Source organism: Suncus etruscus (assembly GCF_024139225.1).
Source record: "Suncus etruscus isolate mSunEtr1 chromosome X unlocalized genomic scaffold, mSunEtr1.pri.cur SUPER_X_unloc_2, whole genome shotgun sequence".
NCBI classification, from domain to species: domain Eukaryota; kingdom Metazoa; phylum Chordata; class Mammalia; order Eulipotyphla; family Soricidae; genus Suncus; species Suncus etruscus.
The window spans coordinates 75,001-87,500 of NW_026060315.1; the positions used below are offsets into that span (position 1 = coordinate 75,001).

Consider the following 12,500-nt stretch of genomic DNA (forward strand, 5'->3'; position numbering starts at 1 on the left):
CCTCCCTTTCCTTCCACCTTCCGTCCTCCCTCCTTTTCTTCTCTCCCTTTCCTTCCATCTCTCCCTCCTTCCTTCCCTCCTTTACTTCTTTCCTTCCCTTCCTTCCTCTCTCCCTCCTTCCTTCCTTCCTTCCTTCCATCCTCCCTTCCTCCTTTCCTGTCCCCTCCCTCTTTGCTTCCCTCCATTCGTTTCTTCTCTCCCTCTTTCCTTCCATCCCTCCTTCCTTCCCTCTTTCCTTCCTTCTACCCATCCTTTCTTTCTTTCCCTCTTCATTTCTTCCCTCCCTTTCCTTCCATCTTCCGTCTCTCCCTCCTTTTCTCCTCTCCCTTTTCTTCCATCGCTCCCTCCTTCCTTCCCTCCTTTACTTCTTTCCTTCCCTTCCTTCCATCTCTCCCTCCTTTACTTCCCTTCCTTCCACTCTCCCTCCTTCCTTCCTTCCATCCTCCCTTCCTTTTTTCTTTCCTGTCCCCTCCCTCTTTGCTTCCCTCCATTTGTTTCTTCTCTCCCTCTTTCCTTCCATCCCTCCTTCCTTCCCTCTTTCCTTTCTTCTACCCATCCTTTCTTCTTTCTTTCCCTCTTCATTTTTTCTCTCCCTTTCTTCTTTCTTTCCCTCTTCATTTCTTCCCTCCCTTTCCTTCCATCTTCCGTCTCTCCCTCCTTTTCTCCTCTCCCTTTCCTTCCATCTCTCCCTCCTTCCTTCCCTCCTTTACTTCTTTCCTTCCTTCCCTCTATCCTTTTCTTCCTTCTCCTTTCTTCTTTCCCTCTTTCCTCCCAATTCCTCCTTCCTTCTGTCCTCCAAGAACAGGGCCCCCCCCCAAAGGGAAATTTCTTTTCTTTTCTTTTTTAGTTTTTTTTGGGGGTCTGGCCCCCCAAAATAAGGGTGTGGTGCCAGCTGAGGGCAGCGTGGAGTGGACACAGGTGAAGGGACCCCAGGATTCGAACCCTGAGGCTCCTGCAGACAGGGTAGTCGAAGCCGGGGATCAGGGTACGGGAGGACGCCCCTTAAAATCCTAGACGCAGACCCCCCCCCCAAAAAAAAAATTCGGTGGCAGAACGGGACGGGACGGGACTCACCACGATCGTGTCCGCTCCGATGACCATGTCCGGCGCCCGCAGGTCTTTCTGTGAGGAAGACGGGGGACGGGGTCAGAGGGGCCGGAGAGATGGCTCAGTGGTCGGCGTTTGCCTCGCATGCAGAAGGTCATTGGTTCGAATCCCGGCATCCCACGGGGGTCCCCCGAGCCTGCCAGGAGCGAAGAAAGATGGGAAGACAGAGACAGAGAGATAAAGAGACACAGAGAGAGAGGGAGGCAGAGACAAAGACAGAGGGAGACAAAGACAGAGACAAAGAGAGATGAGAGAGAGAGGAGAGACAGAGATGAGAGAAATGAGGAGAGAGAGAAAGAGACAGAGAAAGAGAGAGACAGAGACAGAGAGATGAGAGGAGAAAGAGACAGAGACCGAGAAATGAGAGGACAGAGAAAGAGACAGAGAGACAGAGAGAGATGAGAGAGACAGAGAGATGAGAGGAGAAACAGAGACAGAGAGATGAGAGGAGAGAGAGAATGTGACACAGAGACACAGAAAGAGACAGATGAGAGGAAAGAGACAGACAGAGAGACAGAGAGAGGAGAGAGGATAAAGAGACAAACAGAGAGACAGAGAGAGATGAGAGAAAGAGACAGAGAGATGAAAGAGATAAGAGACTCAGAGACAGAGACAGAGATGAGAGGAGAGAGAGAAAGAGACAGAGAGAAAGGAGAGGGAGGCGAGAGAAGGAGAGACAGAAAGGAGTGACAGAGAGGAGAGAGAGAGACAGAGAAATGAGAGGAGAAACAGAGAGGAGAGACAGAAAGAGAGAAACAGAGACAGAGATGAGTGAGAGAGAGGAGAGACAGAGAGGGAGAGACAGAGAGATGAGAGAGAGGGAGAGACAGAGAGATGAGAGACGAGAGAGGAGAGACAGAGAGGGAGAGATGGAGAGACAGAGAGATGAGAGAGAGGAGGGAGAGACAGAGGGAGAGACAGAAGGAGAGAGAAGAAAAGAGAGATGATAGAAGGAGAGAGAAAAAAGACAGAGAGGAGCGACAGAGACAGACAGAGAGAGAGAGATGCAAGAGAGACGAGAGACACAGAGAGAAGGAGAGAGATGAGAAGAGAAAGAGACAGAGATATGACAGACATGAGAGAGAGAAAGAGACAGAGAGAGATGAGAAGAGAAAGAGACAGAGACAGAGAGAAGGAGAGAGGAGAGACAGAGAGAGGAGAGAAGGAGAGTGAGATGAGAAAGAGGAGGAGAGACAAAGAAAGACAGAGACAGAGAGACCTGAGAGAGATGAGAGGAGAGAAAGAGACAGACAGACACAGAGAGATGAGAGAGATAAGGGGAGAGAGAGAAAGAGACAGAGAGATGAGAGAGGAGAGAAGGAGAGAGGAGGAGAGACAGAGAGGAGAGAGACAGGGAGATGAGAGAGGAGGAGAGACAGAGAGAAAGAGACAGAGTTGAGAGAGAGGAGAGAGAGGAGAGACAGAGAGAAAGAGACAGAGACAGACAGCGAGATGAGAGGAGAGACAGAGAGATGAGAGAGAGAGAAGGAGAGGAGAGAGAGGAGAGACAGAAAGACAGAGATAGAGAGAGATGAGAGACAAGGAGACACAGAGAAAAGGAGAGACAGAGACAGAGAGACAGAGAGATGAGAGAGATGAGAAGAGAAAGAGACAGAGACCAAGAGATGAGAGGAGAGACAGAGACAGAGATGAGATAAAGATACAGACAGACAGAGAGATGAGAGAGGAGAAAGAGACAGAGAGATGAGAGATGAGAGGAGAGAAAGAGATAGACAGAGAGATGAGAAATGAGAGGAGAGAAAGAGACAGAGACAGAGAGAGATGAAAGAGATGAGAGGAGACACAGAGACCGAGAGACTCAGATGAGAGACATGAGAGAAAAGAAAGAGACAGAGAGACAGAGAGAGATGAGAGAGAGAGAATGTGACACAGAGAGATGAGAGACATGACAGGAAAGAGACAGAGAGAGATGAGAGGAGAGAAAGAGTCAGACAGAGAGATGAGAGGAGAGAAAGAGACAGAGAGACAGAGAGATGAGAGATGAGAGGAGAGAAAGAGACAGACAGAGAGACAGAGAGATGAGAGGAGAGACAGAGACCGAGAGACTGAGAGACAGAGACAGACAGAGATGAGAGGAGAGAAAGAGACAGAGACAGAGAGATAAGGAGAGAGAGAGGTGAGGAAGGAGAGAGAGGAGAAACAGAGAGACAGAGACAAACAGAGATGAGAGAGAGGAGAGACAGAGGCAGAGAGAGAGGAGGAGAGAGGAGACAGAGAGAAAGAGAGAGACAGAGACAGAGAAATGAGAGAGGAGACAGACAGAGAGGCAGACAGAGAGATGAGAGGAGAAGAGACAGACAGAGAGATAAGGAAAGAGAGAAAGAGAGACAGAAACAGACAGAGATGAAAGAGAGAAGGAGACACAGAGAGAAGGAAGACAGAGACAAAGACACAGAGAGACAGAGACAGAAAGACAGAGACAGAGAGATGATAGAGAGGAGACACAGAGAAAAGGAGAGACAGAGAAAAGACACAGAGAGATAGAGACAGAGAGAGATGAGAGACAAGGAGACACAGAGAGAAGGAGAGACAGAGACAGAGAGATGAGAGACAAGAGACACAGAGAGGAGGAGAGACAGAGACAGAGAGATGAGAGACAAGGAGACACAGAGAGGAGAGACAGAGAGACACACAGAGACAGAGACAGAGAGATGAGAGAGACAAGGAGACAGAGAGGAGGAGAGACAGAGACAGAGAGATGAGAGACAAGGAGACACAGAGAGGAGAGACAGAGAGACACACAGAGACAGAGACAGAGAGATGAGAGAGACAAGGAGACAGAGAGGAGGAGAGACAGAGACAGAGAGATGAGAGACAAGGAGACAGAGAGGAGAGACAGAGAGACACACAGAGACAGAGACAGAAACAGAGAGATGAGAGAGACAAGGAGACACAGAGAGAAGGAGAGACAGAGAGAGACACACACAGAGACAGAGACAAATACAGAGAGTCAGAGACAGAGAGAGATGAGAGAGACAAGGAGACACAGAGAGGAGGAGAGACAGAGAGACACACACAGAGACAGAGACAGAGAGAGACAGAGAGAGAGGAGACACAGAGAAAAGGAGAGACAGAGAGAAAGACACAGAGACAGAGACAGAGAGAGATGAGAGACAAGAGACACAGAGAGGAGGAGAGACAGAGACAGAGAGATGAGAGACAAGAGACACAGAGAGGAGGAGAGACAGAGACAGAGAGATGAGAGACAAGGAGACACAGAGAGGAGAGACAGAGAGACACACAGAGACAGAGACAGAGAGATGAGAGAGACAAGGAGACAGAGAGGAGGAGAGACAGAGACAGAGAGATGAGAGACAAGGAGACACAGAGAGGAGAGACAGAGAGACACACAGAGACAGAGACAGAGAGATGAGAGACAAGGAGACAGAGAGGAGAAACAGAGAGACACACAGAGACAGAGACAGAAACAGAGAGATGAGAGAGACAAGGAGACACAGAGAGGAGGAGAGACAGAGAGACACACAGAGACAGAGACAGAGAGATGAGAGACAAGGAGACACAGAGAGGAGGAGAGACAGAGAGACACACAGAGACAGAGACAGAGAGATGAGAGACAAGGAGACACAGAGAGGAGAGACAGAGAGACACACAGAGACAGAGACAGAAAGATGAGAGAGACAAGGAGACACAGAGAAAAGGAGAGACAGAAAGGCACAGAAAGACAGAGATAGAGACAGAGAGAGATGAGAGAGAGGAGACACAGAGAAATGGAGAAACAGAGAAAGACAGAGAGACAGAGACAGAGAGAGAGATGAGAGAGACAAGGAGACACAGAGAGGAGACACAGAGAGACACAAAGAGACAGAGACAGACAGAGAGACAGAGACAGAGAGAGAGGAGAGAGAGGAGACACAGAGAAAAGGAGAGACAGAGAGAAAGACACAGAGACAGAGACAGACAGAGACAGAGAGACAGAGACAGAGAGAGAGGAGAGAGGAGACAGGGAGAAAAGAAGAGACAGAGAGAAAGACACAGAGAGACAGAGACAGACAGACACAGAGAGACAGAGACAGAGAGAGAGGAGAGAGAGGAGACACAGAGAAAAGGAGAGACAGAGAGAAAGACACACAGAGACAGAGAGAGATGAGAGAAACAAGGAGACACAGAGGAGGAGAGACAGAGACATACACAGAGACAGAGACAGAGACACAGAGATGGAGAGAGATGAGAGAGAGGAGACACAGAGAAAAGGAGGGACAGAGAGAAAGACACACAGAGACAGAGAGACAGAGACAGAGAGAAATGAGAGAGACAAGGAGACTCAGAGAGGAGGAGAGACAGAGAGAGACACACAAACACAGAGACAGAGAGACAGAGACAGAGAGAAATGAGAGAGACAAGGAGGCACAGAGAGAAGACAGAGAGAAAGACACACAGGGACAGAGACAGACAGAGACAGAGAGACAGAGACAGAAAGAGATGAGAGAGACAGGGAGACACAGAGAAGGAGAGACAGAGAGAGACACACAGAGACAGAGACAGACAGAGACAGAGAGACAGAGAGAGATGAGAGAGACAAGGAGACATAGAGAGGAGAGACAGAGAGACACACAGAGACAGAGAGATGAGAGAGACAAGGAGACACAGAGAGGAGAGACAGAGAGACACACACAGAGACAGAGACAGACAGAGAGACAGAGAGATGAGAGAGACAAGGAGACTCAGAGAGGAGGAGAGACAGAGAGAGACACACAAACACAGAGACAGAGAGACAGAGACAGAGAGAAATGAGAGAGACAAGGAGGCACAGAGAGAAGACAGAGAGAAAGACACACAGGGACAGAGACAGACAGAGACAGAGAGACAGAGACAGAAAGAGATGAGAGAGACAGGGAGACACAGAGAAGGAGAGACAGAGAGAGACACACACAGAGACAGAGACAGACAGAGACAGAGAGACAGAGAGAGATGAGAGAGACAAGGAGACACCGAGAGGAGAGACAGAGAGACACACAGAGACAGAGAGATGAGAGAGACAAGGAGACACAGAGAGGAGAGACACACACAGAGACAGAGACAGACAGAGAGACAGAGAGATGAGAGAGACAAGGAGACTCAGAGAGGAGGAGAGACAGAGAGAGACACACAAACACAGAGACAGAGAGACAGAGACAGAGAGAAATGAGAGAGACAAGGAGGCACAGAGAGAAGACAGAGAGAAAGACACACAGGGACAGAGACAGACAGAGACAGAGAGACAGAGACAGAAAGAGATGAGAGAGACAGGGAGACACAGAGAAGGAGAGACAGAGAGAGACACACAGAGACAGAGACAGACAGAGACAGAGAGACAGAGAGAGATGAGAGAGACAAGGAGACACCGAGAGGAGAGACAGAGAGACACACACAGAGACAGAGACAGACAGAGAGACAGAGAGATGAGAGAGACAAGGAGACTCAGAGAGGAGGAGAGACAGAGAGAGACGCACACAGAGACAGAGACACAGCGCACACTCCCAACCCCGGGCGGGCCTTGCCTGGCGCAGGCGCCGCGCGACCTCCAGGGCCTTGCCCCTGGCGGTGGCCGTCGCGTACTCGTAGGGCTCGGGGAAGGCCGCCTTGTCCAGCGTCTCCTTGAAGCGGGAGGGCACCACCTCGAACCGCAGGCCCTGCGGGGAGAGACAGAGACAGGCAGAGATGAGAAAGAAGGAGAGACGAGAGACAGAGAGAGACAGACAGATGAGAAAGAAGGAGAGAGGAGAGACAGAGACAGAGAGACATGAGAGAGAAGGAGAGAGGAGAGACAAAGAGAGACAGAGAGACATGAGAGAGATAAAAGGAGAGAAAGAGACAGAGACAGACAGAGATGAGAAAGGAGAGAGGAGAGAGGAGAGACAGAGAGGAGAGACAAAGAGAGACAGAGACAGAGAGACATGAGAGAGATGAAAGGAGAGAAAGAGACAGAGATGAGAAAGGAGAGAGGAGAGAGGAGAGACAGAGAGGAGAGACAAAGAGAGACAGAGACAGAGAGACATGAGAGAGATGAAAGGAGAGAAAGAGACAGAGATGAGAAAGGAGAGAGGAGAGAGGAGAGACAGAGAGGAGAGACAAAGAGAGACAGAGACAGAGAGACATGAGAGAGATGAAAGGAGAGAAAGAGACAGAGATGAGAAAGAAGGAGAGAGGAGAGACAGAGAGGAGAGACAAAGAGAGACAGAGACAGAGAGACATGAGAGAGATGAAAGGAGAGAAAGAGACAGACAGAGACAGAGATGAGAAAGGAGAGAGGAGAGGAGAGACAGAGAGGAGAGACAAAGAGAGACAGAGACAGAGAGACATGAGAGAGATGAAAGGAGAGAAAGAGACAGAGATGAGAAAGGAGAGAGGAGAGACAGAGAGGAGAGACAGAGACAGAGACAGAGAGACATGAGAGAGATGAAAGGAGAGAAAGAGACAGAGATGAGAAAGAAGGAGAGAGGAGAGACAGAGAGGAGAGACGGAGAGGAGAGACAAAGAGAGACAGAGACAGAGAGACATGAGAGAGATGAAAGGAGAGAAAGAGACAGACAGAGACAGAGATGAGAAAGGAGAGAGGAGAGAGGAGAGACAGAGAGGAGAGACAAAGAGAGACAGAGACAGAGAGACATGAGAGAGATGAAAGGAGAGAAAGAGACAGAGATGAGAAAGGAGAGAGGAGAGACAGAGAGGAGAGACAAAGAGAGACAGAGACAGAGAGACATGAGAGAGATGAAAGGAGAGAAAGAGACAGACAGAGACAGACAGAGACGGGCTGGACGGGCCGGGGCACAGGGACAGGACCGCGGGGCGCAGGGCACCGGACGGCATCGATCCCACGGGCACCAAGGGGCAAAGGGCCGGACTGACCCAGCCAGGGTGGACTGTGGCCCCGAAGAAGAAACAACAACCCTAGAGACAGGCAGAGACAGAGAGAGATGAGAGAGACCAAAGGAGAGACAGAGAAACAACAACGCTAGAGACAGAGAGACAGAGAAATGAGAGAGAGAAGAAGAGACAGTGGAGACACAGAAAGATGAGAGAGACAGAGAGATGAGAGAGAGGAGGAGAGACAGAGAAACAATGCTAGAGACAGAGACAGAGAGAGATGAGAGACACAAAAGGAGAGACAGAGAAACAACAATGCTAGAGACAGAGAGACAGAGAAATGAGAGAGAAAGAGAGAGAGAAGGAGACACAGAGATGAGAGAGACAGAGAGAGATGGGAGAGAGGAGGAGAGACAGAGAAACAACGCTAGAGACAGACAGAGACAAGGAGAGATGAGAGAGAGAGAAGGAGAGACAGAGAAACAGAGACATCACAGAGAGAGAGACAGAGAAACAACAATGCTAGAGACAGAGAGAGAGAAATGAGAGAGAGGAGAGACAGAGGAGAGAGAGAGATGAGAGAGAGGAGGAGAGACAGAGAAACAATGCTAGAGACAGACAGAGACAAGGAGAGATGAGAGAGACAAAAGGAGAGACAGAAACAACAATGCTAGAGACAGAGAGAAATGAGAGAGAGGAGAGACAGAGGAGACACAGAGATGAGAGAGACAGAGATGAGAGAGAGGAGGAGAGACAGAGAAACAACACTAGAGACAGGCAGAGACAGAGAGATGAGAGAGACAAAAGGAGAGTCAGAGAAACAACAACGCTAGAGACAGACAGAGAGACAGAGAAATGAGAGAGAGGAGAGACAGAGGAGACACAGAGATGAGAGAGACAGAGATGAGAGAGAGGAGGAGAGACAGAGAAAACACTGGAGACAGGCAGAGACAGAAAGAGATGAGAGAGACAAAAGGAGAGTCAGAGAAACAACAACGCTAGAGACAGACAGAGAGAGAAGTGAGAGAGAGAGGAGAGACAGAGAGAGATGAGAGAGAGGAGACAGAGAAACAATGCTAGAGACAGACAGAGACAGAGAGAGATGAGAGAGACAAAAGGAGAGACAAAGAACAACGCTAGAGACAGAGAGACAGAGAAATGAGAGAGAGGAGAGACAGAGAGAGATAAGAGAGAGGAGGAGAGACAGAGACATGAGAGAGACAGAGAGGAGACAGAGATGAGAGACAGAAGGAGAGACAGAAACGCTAGAGACAGACAGAGACAGACAGAGATGAGAGAGAGAGAAGGAGAAACAACGCTAGAAACAGAGAGAGCAGAGAGAGGAGAGGACAGACAGAAAAGGAAAGACAGACGAGAGAGAGACAGGAGAGAGAGAGAAACAACAATGCTAGAGACAGACAGAGAGAGAGACGAGAGAGAGAAGGAGAGACAGAGAAACAACACTAGAGACAGAGAGATGAGAGAGAAGGAGACAGAGAAACAACAACGCTAGAGACAGAGATAGAGAGAGATGAGAGAGGAGAGACAGAGAGATGAGAGAGGGAGACAGAGAGAGATCAGAGAAGGAGAGACAGAGAAACAACAATGCTAGAGACAGACAGAGAGAAGGAGAGACAGGGAAGGAGACACAGAGAGATGAGAGAGACAGAGAGATGTGAGAGAGAGGAGAGACAGAGACATGAGAGAGATGAGAGAGAGGAGACAGAGACAAAAGACAGAAGGAGAGACAGAGAAACAATGCTAGAGACAGAGACAGAGATGAGAGAGAGAGGAGAGACAGAAAAGGAGAGACAGAGAGAGAGAGAGACAGAGAGAGATGAGAGAGAAGGAGAGACAGAGAAACAACGCTAGAGACAGAGATGAGACAGGAGGAGAGACAGAAACAACAACGCGAGACAGAGAGAGGGGAGAGAGAGAGAGAAGGAGAGACAGAGAAGGAGAGAGAGAGACAGCAATGCTAGAGACAGAGAGAGACAGAGAGAGGAGAGAGAGAAGGAGAGACAGAAAAGGAGAGACATAGAGATGAGAGAGAGACCGAGAGAGAGATGAGAGAGAAGGAGAGACAGAGAAGGAGAGACAGAGAAACAACAATGCTAGAGACAGACAGAGAACCCCAGAGAACCCCCGAGTCTGTCGTAGTGGACACGAGAGAGGCCAGTAGCCCCTCATGGCTGCCCCCAGAGAACCCCCAAGTCTGGCGTAGTAGACACGAGAGAGGCCACTGGCCCCTCACAGCTGCCCCCAGAGAACCCCCAAGTCTGTGTAGTGGACACGAGAGAGGCCACTGGCCCCTCACAGCTGCCCCCAGAGAACCCCCGAGTCTGTGTAGTGGACACGAGAGAGGCCACTAGCCCCTCACAGCTGCCCCCAGAGAACCCCAGAGAACCCCCAAGTCTGCTGTAGTGGACACGAGAGAGGCCACTGGCCCCTCACAGCTGCCCCCAGAGAACCCCCAAGTCTGCCGTAGTGGACACGAGAGAGGCCACTGGCCCCTCACAGCTGCCCCCAGAGAACCCCCGAGTCTCCCATAGTGGACACGAGAGAGGCCACTGGCCCCTCACAGCTGCCCCCAGAGAACCCCCGAGTCTGTGTAGTGGACACGAGAGAGGCCACTAGCCCCTCACAGCTGCCCCCAGAGAACCCCAGAGAACCCCCAAGTCTGCTGTAGTGGACACGAGAGAGGCCAGTAGCCCCTCACGGCTGCCCCCAGAGAACCCCCAAGTCTGCCGTAGTGGACACGAGAGAGGCCACTGGCCCCTCACAGCTGCCCCCAGAGAACCCCCGAGTCTGCCGTAGTGGACACGAGAGAGGCCACTGGCCCCTCACAGCTGCCCCCAGAGAACCCCCGAGTCTCCCATAGTGGACACGAGAGAGGCCACTGGCCCCTCACAGCTGCCCCCAGAGAACCCCCGAGTCTGCCGTAGTGGACACGAGAGAGGCCACTGGCCCCTCACAGCTGCCCCCAGAGAACCCCCGAGTCTCCCATAGTGGACACGAGAGAGGCCACTGGCCCCTCACAGCTGCCCCCAGAGAACCCCCGAGTCTGTGTAGTGGACACGAGAGAGGCCACTAGCCCCTCACAGCTGCCCCCAGAGAACCCCAGAGAACCCCCAAGTCTGCTGTAGTGGACACGAGAGAGGCCAGTAGCCCCTCACGGCTGCCCCCAGAGAACCCCCAAGTCTGCCGTAGTGGACACGAGAGAGGCCACTGGCCCCTCACAGCTGCCCCCAGAGAACCCCCGAGTCTGCCGTAGTGGACACGAGAGAGGCCACTGGCCCCTCACAGCTGCCCCCAGAGAACCCCCGAGTCTCCCATAGTGGACACGAGAGAGGCCACTGGCCCCTCACAGCTGCCCCCAGAGAACCCCCGAGTCTGCCGTAGTGGACACGAGAGAGGCCACTGGCCCCTCACAGCTGCCCCCAGAGAACCCCCGAGTCTCCCATAGTGGACACGAGAGAGGCCACTGGCCCCTCACAGCTGCCCCCAGAGAACCCCCGAGTCTGTGTAGTGGACACGAGAGAGGCCACTAGCCCCTCACAGCTGCCCCCAGAGAACCCCAGAGAACCCCCAAGTCTGCTGTAGTGGACACGAGAGAGGCCAGTAGCCCCTCACGGCTGCCCCCAGAGAACCCCCAAGTCTGCCGTAGTGGACACGAGAGAGGCCACTGGCCCCTCACAGCTGCCCCCAGAGAACCCCCGAGTCTCCCATAGTGGACACGAGAGAGGCCACTGGCCCCTCACAGCTGCCCCCAGAGAACCCCCGAGTCTGTGTAGTGGACACGAGAGAGGCCACTAGCCCCTCACAGCTGCCCCCAGAGAACCCCAGAGAACCCCCAAGTCTGCTGTAGTGGACACGAGAGAGGCCAGTAGCCCCTCACGGCTGCCCCCAGAGAACCCCCAAGTCTGCCGTAGTGGACACGAGAGAGGCCACTGGCCCCTCACAGCTGCCCCCAGAGAACCCCTGAGTCTGCCGTAGTGGACACGAGAGAGGCCACAGGCCCCTCACAGCTGCCCCCAGAGAACCCCCGAGTCTCCCATAGTGGACACGAGAGAGGCCACTGGCCCCTCACAGCTGCCCCCAGAGAACCCCCGAGTCTGTGTAGTGGACACGAGAGAGGCCACTAGCCCCTCACAGCTGCCCCCAGAGAACCCCAGAGAACCCCCAAGTCTGCTGTAGTGGACACGAGAGAGGCCAGTAGCCCCTCACGGCTGCCCCCAGAGAACCCCCAAGTCTGCCGTAGTGGACACGAGAGAGGCCAGTAGCCCCTCACGGCTGCCCCCAGAGAACCCCCAAGTCTGCCGTAGTGGACACGAGAGAGGCCACTGGCCCCTCACAGCTGCCCCCAGAGAACCCCCAAGTCTCCCATAGTGGACACGAGAGAGGCCACTAGCCCCTCACAGCTGCCCCCAGAGAACCCCAGAGAACCCCCAAGTCTGCCATAGTGGACACAGCTGCCCCAGATGTCCCAACCCCAATTCCGATCTCCTCCTCCCCTCGGCCCTGACCCCAACTGGCCCTGGACATGACCTTGGTTGGCCATGTGGACA

The 12,500-nt window shown here is 52.3% G+C and overlaps 1 protein-coding gene across 1 annotated transcript in view; it reads right to left on the reverse strand.

Annotated features, from left to right (window-relative positions):
* The window catches only part of ASMTL (acetylserotonin O-methyltransferase like), a 25,425-nt gene that overhangs the window by 12,337 nt on the left and 588 nt on the right, over positions 1–12,500 (reverse strand). Inside the window, exons 2-3 of the mRNA XM_049767798.1 lie at positions 6,627–6,758; positions 1,075–1,122 (exon numbers count right to left, since the gene is read on the reverse strand). Of these exons, the coding sequence (XP_049623755.1) occupies positions 1,075–1,122; positions 6,627–6,758 (180 nt within the window). The remainder of the gene's footprint in view (positions 1–1,074; positions 1,123–6,626; positions 6,759–12,500) is intronic.